Source organism: Etheostoma spectabile, chromosome 16 (assembly GCF_008692095.1).
Source record: "Etheostoma spectabile isolate EspeVRDwgs_2016 chromosome 16, UIUC_Espe_1.0, whole genome shotgun sequence".
Lineage (NCBI taxonomy): Eukaryota > Metazoa > Chordata > Actinopteri > Perciformes > Percidae > Etheostoma > Etheostoma spectabile.
The window spans coordinates 17,955,500-17,974,750 of record NC_045748.1 but is presented as its reverse complement, the minus strand read 5'-3'; the positions used below and the strand labels follow the sequence as shown (position 1 = coordinate 17,974,750).

The 19,251-nt window shown below is 38.3% G+C and overlaps 1 protein-coding gene across 8 annotated transcripts in view; it reads left to right on the top strand.

The window, feature by feature from the left end:
• rgs3a (regulator of G protein signaling 3a) overlaps positions 1-19,251 on the top strand; it is a 192,821-nt gene that overhangs the window by 143,105 nt on the left and 30,465 nt on the right. For all 8 annotated transcript variants that reach the window (XM_032539756.1, XM_032539755.1, XM_032539758.1 and 5 more), the window contains one exon: positions 6,533-7,522. In XM_032539756.1, coding sequence (XP_032395647.1) covers positions 6,533-7,522 — 990 coding nt within the window. The remainder of the gene's footprint in view (positions 1-6,532; positions 7,523-19,251) is intronic.

Genomic DNA, 19,251 nt, shown 5'->3' with positions numbered 1-19,251 from the left:
ATATGCAAATCAAATGAAAGTGACCAATCGAAAACTACCCCAAGATTCTTTACTCTATCCTTGCACTGATGACCAAATTATCAATAGACAAAATAAAATTGTCATACAAATGACCTAATGTAGCTTGTCCAATAGCTATCATTTCAGTTTTTGCTGAGTTGAACAGTACGAAGTTTGCTGATAACAAGCTTCTCACAGCAGCCAAGCAAGTCGATTACTTAACCGATTCAGAATGATATCCTGCAAAAACTGTTGTAATAACTTTTGTAACTGTTGCAATATATTAGTAAATCAACAGCATAGAAATGAAAAGCAATCCCAAAAGAACAAATGATCTCACTCAATGGCACTAAGTATAACGAAAACAACAGTGGACCAAGGACTGAACCCTGTGGAACCCTGTGCTGAAGTAGGGAAGGGTCGGAAAATGTGTTATTATAAAACACACATTGAGATCTTTCTGAAAGGTAAGATTTCAACCACTTACGCACCTGGCCAGAGATGCCAAAGTATTTCTCAATTCTGTCCAAAAGAATACAGTGGTCCACAATATCAAAAGCCGTGCTAAGATCTAACAAAAAGACAGATGTTAAGTCTGAGTCAGCAGCCAGTAACAGATTGTTTACCACCTTTGTAAGTGCTTTTTTAGTAGAATGTTTTTCTCAAAGACTTTAGATCAGAAAGCCAAATTAGAAAAAGGTGTAAAAACAGCTAAAACATACAATCCTAATGTTCGCCATAGTTCTTTAACAACCCAGGCAGGCGAGGCGTCCAGAGAGCAAGTGGTACCTCTTGCAGTCACAACAATTTTAGTTAACTCAGCCAAAGAAATCGGCTCAAACTCAGAGTGGCCCTGTCCTGTAGAAGATGGTCCTGTGATGGCACAGTCTAAGCACCCCAACATTTGACTGGGTTATTATAGTGAGAATGTCCTCAACTCGCTCATAAAAATACATCATAAAATCATGTGCTGACAAATCCATACTATTTACTGGCTGCTGAAGTGTGTAAGTCAGAAGACAGTAAATAGTTTCAAATAAAAGTCTAGGGTTATGCTTATTATTCATAATCACATTAGGAAAAAAGGCTGCCTTTGCAGTAGCCATCCTAGACTGATAGGGGGTCAGACTGTCATGCCATGCCCTATAATAAACTTTAAGCTTAATATGGCGCCCCTGACGTTCAACTTTTCTGCAGCTCTTTCAGAGAGTCAGTGGGGGGGTTCTTCATAAAATGTGGTAGTGAAAAGTCAGGGAATCACCAAGGGATTGGATTCATCCTCTGGGGACAATGAATGTCTGCACAAAATTGGGTAGTTTTGCCTTTGTTTGACAGAGACAATAGATATCTGAAAGAAAAAGAGGAGAAAAATATGGGATATGGCATACAACAAAGGCCCCCTGTTTTCTGCACAATGCAAATAAATAATTGTATAAAATATGTGAAATTACCTCAAGTAAAATTCAATGGGGCCAGTTAACTTGTGACAGAAATATTTCAGTAGCCAGTATGGCTCCCTTTTGGCCTACAAATAACTGGCATACTCTCTAACATGATGAAGCATAATTTTATCTCATCAAACACAAGGAGTTAGATGGCTAACAAGGTATTAAATTATATCTTATATCTAGTCGGATAAAACAATTCCAAGATTATTTTTGGAAACTCATGTTTACAAAATGTATCTTATTTTCTGTAGCTTATTTTAATGTGTCGTATCTGTTTGAAATGTTGCCTGGCAGGGTTAGTGTTAGGTGCTCATTTGCTCGTTAGGTCATTGTCAGACCAGTAATGCTGTTCATGGTCCATTGACATAAAAAAAACAAGATGGACATTTCCCAAGATCTCCTCTCCTGTTCTGTTTCTTTCTCTCTGCCCTCTTTCACTTACTCATCTCATTTCTGTGCTGTTGCCATTCACTGACTCCCCTCCTCCATTCTGCTTGTCTTATCCACTTTGTCTCCTCCATCTATTCACTCTCTTACCCTGCATCCCACTCTCCCTGCCTTTTAGTGCTGGTTTTGGTTCTTTGCTTTATTGGCAATGCAAGAGATTGTAATCGTGTGAATCATTGATGACTTTGAGACATATTTGAGTACACACATAAACCACATAAACACACACATCAGCGCAAGCAAATTACCCACTAGCTTGTGTCCATTCATTTATCATTTAATTTCCTTTAGAAGAAAGAAAAAGAGTGTAAAGAGTGTAGGCATAGTGAAATGTCTTGAAGATGAACAAGTGTGTTAATATGTCTCTGCTTTTTCATATAAAACATGAGGACAGGCTTGAAAGACAGGGTTAATTTGAAGAGGCTTGATTTTGTGTTTGTTTGTGTGTGTGTGTGCCAACTTTAGAGAGTGTGAGAACGAACAAGTGTATCGTAAAGGACAGGTGGCTCCATTGTGTCTCAAGCCATATCTTCTACAGTCAGGGATTTATGCATGTAAGACAGCGAAAGAGAGATGGGGTCAATGAAGTCGAGAAAAAGAAAGGGAAAAACTGTCTGTGTAGACGTCATGTTTAAATGTATGATGGCTTGATAGAAAAATAAATGTTTCTCTCGTGATGTTTCAAAATATTCATACTGTGAATACTATGATAAGCCAAAAAAACTATTTAAAAACTAACTACTGTTCTATTCTGACTTGGGCCACAAAGAACAGGAAAAGGAGGGGCAGAAAGGGATAAAGACAGCGACTTTACTTTATGGGTGTTTTTATGAAAGTGCATTTCATTCTAAGAATACCACTCATAAACACAGTGCATTAGTAAGAAGCTCTGATGTCTTGGTTGTAACACTACTGTGAAGCATTTAGGTCACAGGAAGGTTAAGAGGGAGTTAGAAGAGAAAATTAGAGGTCTGGATCACCTTAAGGCAGTTGTAGATATCCATGCACATCAAGTCAAGTTTATATATAGCCCCGAGTCATTGCGCTAGTCTCAAAGGGCTTCATAGTGGCCAAATGGGAAAAATGGTATGGAAACTGACACCACCCAAACAAACACACAAGCAAAAGGTCTGATTAAACTTGGGTTGTGCTTCTCAGTGAAGGCATCCTAAAAATAAAACAGAGCCAGCGTTGCCAATTAGTTGTGGCCAATGACCAATTTTTCAGTATGGATCTATGGGAGCTTGGATTTTTCAAGATTTATACATTTGTTTGTGAATTCTTCCATCCATCCATCCATCTATCCATCCATCCATTTCTATTGCTTATCCAGGGCAGGGTTGCGGTGGCAGCAGGCTAAGCAAGGTAGTCCAGATTACCCTCTCCCCCCGCAACTTCTTTTCTTCCAGCTCTATCAGCGGAATCCCACAGCGTTTTAAGTCAGATAAAATAATACGGATCAGATGACCAAACCACCTCAACTAACTCTTTTACAAAAGCAGAAGCAATTCTTCTAGCTCTCTCTAGATGTTTGAGCTCCATACCCCAATTTTTTAGGTCACTACCCAACAATTGTAGCTGTGGGTGTGTATTAGAATGCAGATTGACAGGTAAATTAAGGCTCAGCTCCCTCATCAACCGTCCACTATAACGGCTGCATTACTGCTGGTGCTGCACAAATCCGCCTGTCCATCTCACGATCCAATTTACCCTCACTCTTAAACAAGACAAGGTGAGAGAGAGAGAGAGAGAGAGAGAGAGAGAGAGAGACAGAGAGAACAGTTTAGGTAGGTCTGTCAATAATGGAGGCTGCAGTCAAAGCCAGCTCCTTTACTCCCCCTTAAAATATGTCAAGTTTCTATCAAAAACTGAGTTTTAAAGAAAACTGGTCAAAGAAAGGGTGTTTGTTCTCACCGTTATTGTCCAATGTCTACAGCTGTATCATCTTTGCAGTGAAACTGTTACTGCCAGAAAGTCTTCTAGTCTTTGTCTTTTGTTTGTGAAGGGCTAATCTCTTTTTGGTGAGTAAACATCAAGAAATAAATGAGTTTGAAGTTGGTTTATCTCTTGCTTCATATACATAGTAAGTTGTTTGACTTTATTTCTGGACTTAGTAATATGAACATTACACAGAATTTGCATAGCGCACGACAAGGCAAAGAATTAGTTTCCAGTCATGGGATTTAATTTGGATTACACAACAAACACATTTGAACATTGGCGTAACATCTCAGTCTGGTGCAAGACATCAGAAGTAAAGGTTAATAAGAGATTATTTTGTTTGATGAGTAAATATAGTTTTAAGGAGTGATAGTATGTGTTCGCAGAGAAAAGAAACAGGCTCAGAACAAAGCCTTGTGGTTCTCCACAGCCCCCATTACAAAATAAAAGGTCATTTTGTTGCAGCAACCTTAATGTAAGACCTCAGTGTCCTCTAGACATACTTAGACTGTGTCAATATATATTCAGATCCCAATTCACGCCGTTTAATATCCAAATAATTGTGTACATATCTGCTGCTTCTAGTCCAGGTCCTCCAAAAAAAAAAGTAATATAGATGGATTCTATTTTTGGTACACCCGCTAATACAATATTTATCTGAGCTACAATTTCAGACAGTATGGATACCATTAGTATGTTTTATTTTAAGTTGAGCTTGACTGAAAGTCCTAAAAGTTATTTGCAGAGTTTATGAATGCAGGTCAACAAAGAGAAGACTATAACCAGGGCAAAAGTATCTGTGGACACTAATTTAAGCTGCAATAGCACACAAACAGCTTGTGAAATATCATGAGAGCTGTCTCCAAAGAGGCAGCATTATCTCCAGTTAAAGCATAGCGTCTTGTGACTCCAGCTTGTCATTGTGGGACAACTTGACCAGCACAATGATGCCCTTCACAAGACTTGCTGAATTGATTTTGTAGTCTAAGCAGAGGACTTGTGACTTCACAAATCTACTCATGAACCCATTGAATAACAGATATTTTTGCTACCGCAATTTATTTCCATGGACTGTATTTAAATTCATGCATGTTAAATTTCAATTTTCATATCCACTCTATAAACCTACTTTATATGGAGAAAAAAAAACACATTCCCCATACTGAATATCTTTCATACTGCTTATACTCTTCTTAATACAGCAACACACAGTTGATTAACCTTGTGAACCCACATATTCTCATTCATTCATTCATATATACTGTATACTCTGTAACTACTTGATGTAATTATACTTATTTTATTTTGACCAAAGCAAACTTAGTAGGAAGCATCATTACATCAAATGGAGAAAAAAAAAATGTTTTGTGCATAACTGTATAAACCTTTCCGCAATTCAATTTTACATATTCAGCAACTTTGTGATCTTTAGTCAAATTGGAAATACAATTCTGTGGGTATGAACAATGATGGCCCACTCAAAATGCATTTGTAATGATCCACCCACTGAGGGCACTGTGGGCTGCAATAGGTTAAAGCACCATTTACAACCGGTCTGCTGATTCTGTGGAGCCTTTTAAAAATCTGTTAAAGGCCTACCTTTTTAAAAACTCTTTTGGTTAACCTTTCTGCAAGTTATTTGTTTTCTAATACTTTGTCATTTTAATTGTGTATTGTGTTTTTAACATGTATCATGCTGCATGTTTTATGTAAAGCATTTTCTGATTTTTATCTGTGATAAGCGCTTTATAAATAAGTTTGAGTCACTAATTTTGGGAAGGAGGTCATATAGACAAATTGCAGAAGGCAGAGGGTAAGGACAGATAGTGTGCTGTGTGTGTGAAAACATTAGTGTGTGACAGGGATATTGTGGCCCAGGGAAGTGGGTGAGGGCAGTGGAGGGCTTGCACGTATGTGTGTGGTTATTTGGGCTAGAGAGAAATTTACAGTATGTTAAAATGATAGCAACATATCAGAGACAAGAGGAATGAGTGAACAGATGGGTGGCTAACACGTTTGGGTTGTTTTTTTAATACTACGGTCCCCAAGGACACAGTACCAGTTGGTCTGACTGAATCAGTGCAGCAAGCTCCAGTGTGGTGCAGTAGCTATAGCAGAAAAACAATCACAATCTGAACTCACTGGCACTGATATAACATTTTGTGTGTGTGTGTGTGTGTCTCTCTAGCAGTTCAGCCTTATGCCAGTCGTATGAACAAAAATGAGCATTGGGAACAACAATTTACAGTTTTATCCCATGAGATAAAAAACAACCCACTTTGCATCTGTGAAATCTCATTGGCATATTGACATCTCATCCCCGACTTGCTACATGATGCCATGTTTGTAGACACTCCTGATCCAGCAACTCTAGTTCCAAGCTTGTAGGTCATGCAAGACTGAATGCTATGTCTTGCATCAGTTAATCTAACATTGTGACCTTCTCAACAAACATCAATGTCCTGGCATTACAACTCGATCACTTCAACATCTGGCATGACAGAGATATTTCAAAACGAAATTCAATGACTGCTAATGAAATACTTGCAATAAGTGGATTTGCTCATGGCAGTGAAGTAAATGTCATTCGTGCCGAGCTAAACTCGTTAGATTTACGCTTATAGACAGTGCATTAATTGTCAAATAGTTATGACTAACTGCCCCCTCCCTCTATTTTTCTCTGTTCCTTTTTCTAGATGTTGGAGCCTAAGTTAGATGACCCTTCCTGTGAGCTGGGTGGAGTAGGAGGTGATATGTGCCTCCATCTGCCCACCCGCAGCTCAGAAGGTGAGGAAAGCAGCCTGTATCCATCCAGTCCTTCAGAGCCCCCAACCCTGGGCAGTCCTCACCCCTCAGATCCTCTCACCCCCTTGGATGAGATCTACATGCCTCTCGGGGGTCTGGTGGGATCTGAGGAGCGACATAAGGTGCCTCCCACACCACCTCCTTCCACCGAGGGCGAGGATTGGAGGAGCATGGAGGGTAACGAGATGGAGATCTGGAGAGAGGCAAATGCTTTGGAGAGCAGGAGAGAGGAAGAGGAAGATGATGGGGCCAGCAGAAAGAGTGCAGGAAGTGAAGGGGAAGAGAAAGAAGTAGAAGAAGGCAGAGAGGAGGAGGGAGTAAGGAATGAAGAGGAGGTCAACCTACACCTGGTGGTGTCAAACACAGATGAGGACAACGCTTCGGAGCAACTAGACACCAACGCTCCCCCGTCCTCCTCCTCATCCTCATTCGTCATCCCTGAACTACGCCTTGATCGATCCTTCAGCGCCGATGCCCTCTCCTCACCCAACACTGATGAAGAAGAGTATGATGAAGATGAAGACGAGGATACCGATGAGGAGGAGGAGGAGGAGGATGAAGACGACAGTGATGATGCCTACCTGCAGCGTAGTGACAGCAAGCGCCGCAGCATGGTGGAGGGGGCCACCTGTGAGAAGCATGGAGGAGGGGGTCTCAGTGTGCAGAATTCCCTCCGCAGGCGCACCCACAGTGAAGGGAGCCTCCTACAAGACCCCCGCACGCCTTGTTTCACCTCCGATAATGCCATCAACTGCCTGGAGGCGGGGGGAGCGCACCACAAGGGTGGATGGACACTCCCATCCCCTAAAACCCTGAAGAAAGAGCTGACCAAGAACGGAGGCTCCATGCATCAGCTGTGTATGCTGTTCTCTGGGAGGAAGGTAAGCACACTAAAATAATAATACATATTGAGTCATGCAGGAATAAAGTTATAGTAATAGAGATATTGTATTAAGACCCACACACACACACACACACACACACACACACACACACACACACACACACACACACACACACACACCTATACTGGGTTTGGTCTGTAATAGTGCTAAAATCTTTTCCTAACTATTGCATCAGCAGGGTTGAGTGATCCAGCAACTCAGTTCAATGGTTTCTGGAAAAGGGTGACATCAAGTGGTAAAATAGAGGAAGTACAAAAGAATCCTGTAGTCATAGGAGTGTTTAAATCTAACATTAAATATTTTGTCATATGAACAGTGTAATGCAACTAAAGTTGCATACCAGGACGGCCTTGTGCCTGAATTTACAGTACTATTTATAACACAAAGTTATAAAAATATTGCACAACTATTTTCTACCTAACTGGAGTTTGAAAAAGAGATTTACCAATTAAGGATGCATTCAAGTCTAAGAATTGTACGTGGGTTAATGATGATAAAATATTTACTGCACAAGAAAAAGCACTCAGCTTAAATTAAATGAATTGTTGTTATTTATTTTTTATACATTTTTTTTTTACAAAACACTGACATCTCTTCTTAAGGAAGGACAAACAAATTAATGTTTGCATACATACTTGTGCCATTATGTACAACATTAGCATCGTAGCAAAGTGAAAAATGAGACTACCATGGCATTTTGATAGTCAATTGATTGATGACTTTTACCCACTATCTTCTGCATAAAATATTGAATACATTTTTTTCAATTTATTTAAATAATGACTTTAGGATTTGTGCAGGGAGCAATTCATTGCAATGCAGGTAGTTGTTGTTCTAGTTGTCCAACAGAGGGAAGCATACGTCACAGCCAGTTTGCCCAGCAACCTCGCATACTTTAAGTGTGCATCACATCTTCTCTCTCTTCACTTTGGCCAAGTTTGAGTAATGCACATTGATTAACAAATCTTTGTGTCTCTTGTTTTCCTGTTATCTATGAAGTATTTATTTTATTACACTTATTACCCTTTATCTGGAATGCAGACAGGTCATCATCTCTGCACTGATTTCTCCCAGCAACACTATTTGTAGTAGTTTGTAACTGCACACCTGCACACCTATTACATCAGTATGCATTTTGGCAATGACTGTTACTCCAAAAAAGATTGCAGGCAAATGGGGAGAAAATAGAAATGACAGTGATATCAGAGCTCCAGAGACATCCCATAGATGTAATTGATACACACACAAATGACAGAGGCAATTAAGTACTCACTCTGTCATCTTAGAATATCAGAAAACCTCTGTTTTATCTGTCTCTCCTTCCAAAAGTCTGTCAGCACACTCGGTAGCCTTAAATGGCAGTGTGTGTGAGCTGTGCACAGAAGGAATGCAGCAGACAGGACTGGAGCCTATTGGTCTTGGCAGATTCAAGAGTAATTTTACTACCTTTTGGCGTCATGGACACAGCTTTCAGGCATGTGTTTCCATTATTTCAAAATGATTTGTCAATCCCCTGTCACTCATAAATCTTGTGACATCTCCAGGTGCTCCATGTGCGCATGTGTGTCTGTGTGTGTGTGTCCAACCTCTGCCTTTATTTCATGACATCAAAACAAGTTTTCAAATTGATTTGGTGCTCATTTTCAGTATTCCAGTGGGGGGAAATCTGGTTATAATCAGTAAAGGGGTTTGAATGAAACAATTCCTTTACAAGTTTGATAAGTAAAGGCTAAAGTAGAATTAGTTGCAACTTCTTGTATGTGCATTTTTAAAAGATGGCTTTAAAAGTTTTAGAAAATATGATACAATTTCAAATAATTTTATTTATATTTGATTAATTATTTTAATAAAACAGTCATAATTTAGACAAAACAAAAAGTTAGCCTTAGCTTCCCTGCTAATGCATGACAATTTTGATTCATTTCAAAGTCCAACAATTCAATGTAATTGAATAATGCATTAAGTAGCAAATGCATGGTTTTTATTTTGGATTGTGTGCATTAATAATTTGAATCAGACTTTACTGAAGCTTATTTTTAAAGCCAAATGGTTGCACAGTAGGCCTATGTGTGTTGCATTATAGAGGGTGAAGTGTGAAAAAGGAAAAGACACAGTGTGACTGTACTGTCTGACGTTTTATAATGTGAACCCCCTCCCCATCTCTCTCTGCCTGTCACCTCGCTTTTGTCTTGCCAGGCAGTGTTTACTTGCACATTAACAAGCAGCAACTCTGGTCCTGTCTTTCTTTCCGCTGTGTATCTTTTCCTCTAGCTTGATGTCTCTAGTGGCCTATCATCAATGCAAGGAGAACCAGAGAGAGACAGAGAGCAGGTCTAAAGAAATAGATTTCATATTTTGGTTTATATGTCACTTATCAAAACAAAGTCATACAGTGATTCCTGAACAAAAAAGGTTTCCTTTTCGAGGTATAAATGGAAACCAAACAGTAGAATGACAAAAATGATTGTTCAAGATCCTATCTGTCATATCTGTATTAAGATTGGGTGTGTTTTAACAATACCTTAACCACAAAAATACCTTTGAAAATAACTACTTTAAAATGGATTGCTAACAGATTTTGCTATTGCTATTGCAAGGCACAACTCGTTTAGGACTTAAATTGGTAAACAAACAGAGCATTCAGCTGCACTGACATTCAACAGGATATCATTTGCCTCTGTGTTAAGGACAGTTTCAAATCTGTTTTTAATGATGACATAGCCAAAAATAAAGACCGTCATTGGTTAAAGATTATAAATGTCAACAAAGAATGTTTTGCTACTACAGGCACCATAAAAGCACCATTAAAATGTTTAGGGTAGTAAAACAACAACAACGGAAATTTAAAAGAATGAGAGTCCAGAAGTGACTTAAAAAGGATTCACTGATCTGTTTCACAGTCCTAATCTCCATTACATGGCAACAGATGCATGCAATACATAGCCATACTGGCCAAAACCACTGCATGTTCTTTCCAAGCAGACCATTACATAAAATTCTCATCTTGCTGTCCAAACCCTCAAATCCACACCACACTATCCATCATCTTGTTTCAGTTTTGTGAATGTGTTGTGTCCACGCGGAGGTTGTTAGAACCGACGCGTGTGTATCTGACGCAGCGCTTTTGGCTTAGGCAGACCAAACATTTTGTTTATGGGGTCTAAATGTTTGTTTGAAATCTGGAGAAATATCAGCTGCCTTTCCAGACGTTGGGGCGGAGACAATTTTAATGTGTTTACTGGTGGTTGTGTGATGGCTTACATTCCTGCATTGTATGAAGGATATACAGGGGTGCAGAGTACAAATGAAAATAGGTTAGCACGCATTCATACTTGAAAACAGGTGTGCTAATAGGTGGTGCTGCCAGTATAATGCAGTGCACACACACACACACACACACACACACACACACACACACACACACACAAACTTACACTTACACTTAAAAACATAAATAGAGTTGGTGTGTTGCAATGGACCTCTACAGGATGAATACATATTGTTGTCCAAACAGACACACATTACTACAGATCTGACTTTTGTTACAAACGGTGAGGAACACATTGATACAGAACTGTTAATCGGACCGAGCAACATTTGTTTCTATCCTTTTTTCTTTTTTGTGACACATGTTTTTTTTTTTGATATTATAAGTGGAAACAAGAGGGAGATGACGTCTCTTGTTTGGCTTGAACAACATTCAAAATTCAACACTCTATACAGCAATTACCATTTAATGATGGTGCACCATGCACACAATCAGCCCATCTATTATTTCTGTCTGAAACAAACCTGTAGGCTACTGCACAACTAAATTAATGTTCTATAGTTATTTAACTATTGCCGCTTTAGTCTGGTGATAAAAGAAGAGTGAAACAGGGAAAATCTAAATAAACGACTGTCAGAACTACGCAAAAAACACTGCATGTTATGTTATATTTGTAAAACTACTGGGCAAACAGTACACTTAGCTTTATCTGATCTAAGTGACTCACTTTTTTCCTAAAGGCTAAATCCAAGCACACCCATACAAACATGTGTGTACAAATATTCCTTTGTAAAATCTGTTCTCTCTGGAAAACATTACTACAATTATTTTCTGTTGTTGTGTTATTTATTTATTTTTTCTACCTCCATATGTATAACACTTCCTTGGGCCCCATGAAAAGTGCTATATAAATGCAAGCTGTTGTGTTATTATCATTATTATAATTATTAGTATTAGTAGTAGTAGTAGTATTATGATGTCTGGACTGACTTAACTTTTTTCTTTTTATATTGCCTGTTCTATGGGCTATAATAAAGTGTCTGTGCAATAATATTTGTTTTACCTTATAAAGATACCTTTTAGAATAACATACAAAGGGTAAAGTACGCCAAAATGAGTTTAGAACAACACGTTTGGAGTATTGAACCTTCAGAGTATAGTGAGTCTTCAATTTCCTGGATAAACTAGATAAACAGTTAGAGGAACCTAAGCCTGCTATTTTAGGCCATGTACAAAAATATAAGTAAACTTGGTGTACTGTTAAGCCATCCTCAGTACCTCAGCTACATGCCTAGATGCATGTTATTTGTAGTTACCTAACTCTTAGCTTAAAGGTCATAGTATGAAAGAACACAGCACTTGTTGATATCAAGACTGCGGTGGGTCGGCACTCGTGACCAGAGCTAATAATAGTGCGTTTGTTACTGAAGGAAGTACATAAGAGGTTCGTGGAAACAATTTGAAAATACAAGGCATCAATGAGCATCCCTTTAAGTGTTGTTTTGTCCAAATATAAAACAAAATACATTTCACTGGTCATTTGCTGGGGGCCAAGATGTACTGTACATCCGAATTAGCACATATTCAATGATAGGACTGGGAAACACTGAATTGATAGGATAGTTAAACAAGAGGGATTGTCTTCTGTCTTTTGGCCTGGAAGAGACAAAATGTCACCAGGGTTCAAATCCATGTGAGATGCAACCAGACTGTTTATGTCCAGTAAAACTCTAAATGGGTAACATGTAAATATTTACTGAGCAAACTGAACAAGCTTCCAGGACAGTCAACAGAGTGTCCAGTCACTCAAGTATATATTGACAAAAATGCAAAGGAACTGAATGTGATGTTTTTCAGTTTATGGTGTTTTACGTCACAGTTGACAATAAAATAATGTTTACTTTGCTTGCAAGAGTGCACTCATATTATAGAATGCAATATATATGATTGCCCCAAAAAGGAAGCAGTTACATAAGACAGAAGATTTAGGATTTCTTATCACTTACTCAAAAAATGGGACTGCACAGTAAGAGCAAAATAAAACAATCAGACATGAAATGTTGCAGTCAGGTATTGATACACATAGTTTGCATCCATTAAATGCAATAATAAAAAATAAACAAATTGTAATCTATTTTTCATGGACAGACACATATTAGTGATTCCTTCGCAAGTTCAGTTCTCAGATATAAATCCATTTTAGGTATTTACAACCTTGACGTACAGTCTTGACACATTTTGGTTATGGTACTTTTAAATCTCACACGCATGCACGCACGCACGCACGCACACGCACACACACACACACACACACACACACACACACACACACACACACACACACACACACACACACAGAAACAGAAATAGAGTTGGTATGTTGCAATGGACCCCTACAGAAAGAATATTTGTTGTACAAACTTCCAGCCAGATGACCAACATTACTATAAATCTGAGCCTTTACTTATTGCATTATAGACTGTAAGTATTAGAAGATAAAAAAGAAGAAAAAAAACAAAGAAGAAATTGACCCTTTGCTAAGGTTTGCTGTCTGTAGTTACTGTTGCTATGTCTGTTTTAAATCTAGCATGTCACATGCAGTTTATTTGCAGTTTGATTTGACACAGGGGTCAATAAAAGGAGGCTTCTCATATCGTTGACAATGTCAATTTCATTGGCTGAAATGTCAACATCACTAAAAGGTTTGATAAACTATGTAATTAACTAGCAAAAGCTCATTAGTAGAACCATCTCAAGCTTACTTTTTAATGGCATGCTTACTATAAATAAACATACTTGGAGAAACACATGGGTTAGATTTCAGATTTAATGCTTCACTTTTTCAAAGAGAAATGCTTTGAGAATGAGGACTAACTGGGAATGAGATTTAGCTGGAGCTAGATTTTGGCAGGACAAACTTCCACAATGGGGATGTTCCAGTCCTGAACAGGAATTTTTCTAACGTAGTCTGTAAAATAATTAAGTTAGTTTATAATATTGTCCATGGCTTTGAATATATTACAACAGGTCACTCCTCACATTAGAGCAAATGCACTGTTTAATCCATTCCTTACACGTTTACTTGTGTGTTTTTGGTTTGGGAGAGGCTAAAAACACAGGGAAATCCAAAGCTTGATAGGCTTCTCATTCGACAAATGCTTTTCATGGAAGGGGTTTAGCAATTTTTTTGTTTGCATCCTGTTTAGTAAATATACACATCTTTCTGGGATGGTATCTTCTGACACACTGAGACAAGGATATAAGATATTTTGGGTTCATAGATAGCCAGCCACGCTGACAGGAAGGAGAAAATTCATTGCCAGTTGATCAACTGTGATAACAAAACAGAGCCTTCTTGAAAGCAACCCTGATAGAGACATGTTATTGTGACTTTGACTGTCAAATGACATAACTTCTTATTATTATATAAATTCTTCACATCTGCTCATTACATTTATTTCTTCCCTTCCAAAAATCAGGATGACGTTAAATGTGTTTTCACTATAATTCTTATATTTTCAAATTATATGAAGGAGTCCTATCGATGGATGAATGGTTGATAAATATTATGGACTCTTTTAATTGCTTTATTTCTATCCTTACACTTCATATTGTAATCAATTTAAAATATTGAATGAAACAGACACATGGATAGAGGCATCAAAAACAAAAACTTGTATGTACTATATCTGAAAGAAACATTTTATATTAGTTTAATTAAAGATTTAAAATTCAAAGTGCTCAAATGGGTTGAGAGTCATAATTTGCAAACACCTGCTGGATTATTTAAGATAATTTTCCATAAAGTAATGCACTCTTGCTGTTGTCCCCTGATTTTAAATCTATGTGTCTTAGGGAAATTAGTAACTGCTTGTGACCTCATGAGAGTTTAAAGCTTCCCATGCTAATCCTTCCCTGCCAGGGAAGCTCCTAGTCTGGCTATCACCAGACCAAGCCAAGCTCAATAGATTTGAATCGCCGACAGAGTGGGCGGGGTTTACCCAGACTAGGGAGCTCCCACATGGCCTCAGCCTGTTAACCTGTATTCTTTCTCTCTCCCTCTTTCTCTTTTCTACTACTAAAACACTAAGTAGGCTCCACATGGACTTACACCCCTTCACAAATCCCCACCACAAAGGCTAAACAAGAATTCCTCTTGATTATTTATTAGCAATGTTTGGCTGTTTGTAATTATTAACTAACTTACTAACTGGATAGTTTCTTCTTTTACTGCTTTGATCTGTGTGTGAAGGAGTTTGGGAACAGGCTGTTTCCATCCATTAACTCTGATGTTTTATGTAATACAATGAAAATGAGGGATATAATAGCTTCCTTGGATTCTAAAAAAATGTGTTGTTTTGTGGTTGTTACCAATTTAAACAGAGCAAGTTAAGCAAAAGTCAAACATTGAATTACAACACAGCGGTCTTTGGCTCAGTCCCTTTTTTCTCATAGTAACAGATTGCTTCTATGCTTGAGACTTGCTAACAGTACTGACATTTGAAAAAAAATAGTGACAACGTAGCAGCAGGGACATTGTTCCTTGAGAATGGTACACATGGAAAAGGACAAAATAGCATACAATCCAGTCTCTAAAATGGTGTGACAGGACATTGTTTCAGTTAGTCTCAGCTGGTTTAACTGAGGAAATAAAGATGACAATGAACATGACTAATACAATAACCAAAAGCCATCACATGCAACGTAGGATAATATGGTAACTATTTTAAGGGAATATGCAACAGTTATTATCAGCAATCACATTTCCTCAATGACATTTTAAATGGAAATAGTGTTCGAGGATTTGATGATGTCTTTCTTTCGAAAGATGTGATGACCTGATGTCATGGCACTTAGTAACTGGACTTATTTCAGCAGGCCCACGCATTCTGCTCACCTTAGTGCCCTTACAGTGTATGAATTTAGGTCATTAAGTGAAGGGATTTGGATGCTGTCACTGGTGCAACAAAGCCCTCTCCTGATGTTCACCTAATCCAAGAGAGGATCCAGAAGGCCCCTTGTGTCATCAATGGAGGTGTTTACAGTGCTCGTTGCCATAGCAGAATTTTGGCTGAATCTTGAATTACAAGTTACGTAAATGATGATAGATGGTTTCTCGTATATACGTACACACACACTAACAAATGCACACCCTTTGGATTACAAATGTTAAAAATACTGAGTGAAGTTGACCTGACCTTCTGTATAGACTATATAGATAAATATCAGCACAAAGAGATACAAGCAATACTTTAACATTGACATAGTGCAGTGGAAAGGGATTCAACCATAATAATGTTGTTGAACATAACTGTTAGGATAGAGGGTGGCCATTGTAAAGATCCTTTACAATCCTGACCTGCATTTATAATGTCTCACTTGTTCAAAAATGTGACTGTGCAAATAGTCACATTATTTGACCTGCTCTCTCAAGGTTTTTCCCAAAGTTGTGTTATCTTATGAAGATAATTTGAGAAAGAATTCTCAAAAAGATTGTGAGATCAGTGTTTATAAATACCTTCAGCACCTGAAATCAGTTATTGAACCTGTAAATTCTCATTCAGGACCATGTTATGGAAGCTGTTTGCAAATTGTTGTGTTGTTAGTGTGTGTAGGATGTACAACTTTTTGTTCAAGTCCCGGTGTTTTCTGTCTCTGGTGTAAACATTTTGCATACAGTGAGATACTGTAACAAGACAAACCAGTCTTTATCTGCATGCCAGTTATGTAACTAGGTTAGGTTAGGTTTGAATGTTAGGCATAGGCAACCGTGTGGCAGTACATGCAGAAATAGGACATAGACACACACTCTGCAGGAGACAGGGCGAACAATGCTTGTGGGATGATGGGAGCATGCTGTCCTCTCAGGATGGGAACAGTGTCAAGGGAACAATCATCCTTGGAGGTAGAGAGAAGGAAATCAATGCATCATGAAATAAAACATTTAGTTGGGTTGAATACCCTTTTTTGCTTTTGCTTTTTGTCACTTAAGGGTGATTACAACAAACTGTAGTATGTCCCACATTTAATCATCTTTATTCAGTTTGCCTTTCTTCAGTATCTATTTCTCCATTTTCTCACAGTTTTTGGAATAAATAGCAAAACTAATTAAAATGATTATATATATATATATGTTTAATTTTTTGAATTTAATTTATTTTTAATTTTTTGGCTCTGGTCTGAGTGAATTATTTTCAGAATCAAATTTCTATAATTACTCTGTAGCCACCAAGTTCTGTGAAAGATTAATTCTAAAAAGTAATATTAAACATCTGTACATTTGTTCTGTCTTTTGAATGCACTTTATGCTGTGGCAATTGTACATTGTGGCGATTGTACATGCTGTACATACAGTACATCTCCACTGAGTTATGCAGAGGTCTGATTTGTATAGGCTGAATGCTCTTGATGATAGCAACTTTGCAATTGTTGCTTTGAGCCCTTGAGTCGTTGCCCAGGGCGCAGGAAATTGTTAATCTGGCCCTGCCTATGATGTAGCCACACCCCTTTTCATAACTTTTGACACATTTGATGTAAACCCTTGTGTGAGGTATCATTGAACTCAGCAGAGTTTCTATTCATTGGTGATGGTTTGGCCAGCCCCTTATGCTAAAGCCATGCCCCCTTTCATAAGTGGTGACCTGTTTAAGGTAGAGTCTAATGTGAGGTATCAATGAACTCACCAGAGACTTCCTTTTTTATTGGTAAAGGTTTGCACAGACCCCTATGCTTTGGCCATGCCCCCTTTTACCGCTAATTAACTGTTTGACGTAGAGTCTTGTTTGAGGTATCAGTGACATGCGCAGACTAGCGATGGCCCATCCAACGCTGCTTGCAGCTTTAATTATTTTATTATTATTATTATTAATAATATGAACAATAGCATGTAGTAAAAACCATTATGGCCTTTGTGAATAGAAAATAATGACATACATCATATCTGTATCACAACAGCATTAAGCCATAAAGAGACAAAATGCATCATAAGTCGTTCAAGGAGCAATTATGATCCATATCTACATTTATAATGGTGATAAACTCTAGCGGCTGTAGTAATTTTGACAGGAGCAAAGCCGGAAGTGAAGTGACGAACAGGTGTGCCAAAACTCACACATAAGATGGCGGGTACGGGGGGTCGGTGGATGTGTCAAACAAACACCGGACTTTTCACCCAGGAGATCGGGGTTTGTGTCCTGTTTGAAACTGAAAGTTATCAAGTTTTTTTTAAAGCAACCCTATGTTACTTTTATCTGTAACTTTTGCACTTTTAACCTTATCATCCCTTACTCTCAGTTCAGCAAACTAGCTGATGCTCTGTCCCCTGCAGGGCAAGGCTTGAGACACCGGGTAGTAGGGCATTTGCTTTGAGGACTTTATAATTATTGAATAACCTTCCATTGGGAATGCGACAAGCTAGTAGTGTCCTCTTTTAAAACTCTTTTTGAAAACTATACATTTTTACAAAATGGCATTTAATTACAGTTTTCCTTTTGTGTTTAAGCTTTTTATTCATTTATTTAATCATAATATGTGTATTCATTGGGTTTCATCTATTTTCTTATTGTTGCTTCATCACTGCAAGTGACAAATCCATCATCTTTGTTAATTACCTCATGTGTCTGACAACGAAGAAGCCTCAGTGTCTGGCTGCAACAGATTGCAAGCTTTAGTTAGAAGCTTTTGGTTATTAAGCTATTGAAAACAAATAATAAAATGTATGTAGCCAGTGTTCATGGTTCACCCGTTGTGACTGCATCCAATTGGAAGTCAATGGTGAAAGTCATCCGCTGGTTAGAAAATGTCAATGGCATTTTAATAGATAGCACCAGTTTTAAAGTAACCTGATTAGCTCAGAAAAGTGACGTTTGCACGGTCATTGTTCACTAACATCCTGTGAAATGGGAAGTGCAGGAAGCCGCCATCTCCTGAGCGGTGCTGAATAAGAGGAGGCAGAGGAGACACTCACAAAAATACACATACTGGACTCTCTTTGTACGCACGCACGCACACACACACACACACAAATACACACACACACAAACACACACACACACACACACACACACACAAACATGCAGACAATGCATCTTTTGTATCTGCTTTCATTATGTAGTTTGAGTAGAAATGAGTCAGTATCCTGTCTGTGTCACGGAGTTTATTTTCAGATATAACTCAAAATGGTGGTTTCGCCATTGTATTGTATGTGTATTTTGTCTGTGAGTTTGTGTTCAGTTGCCGTCCAATTACACAAGCTCACACACTCACAGAAACACACACAAATCCATATCCACATACACAATCACACTCCCTCTGCAAGTTTATTTCACCCAAAAAAATCATTTTATGTGCAAAGAAAGATTGAACAATATTTCCTGTGAAGTACAGTCCCTGACAAAAGTCTTGTCGCTTGTGTACAAATTGACCTGAAGTGCCACTG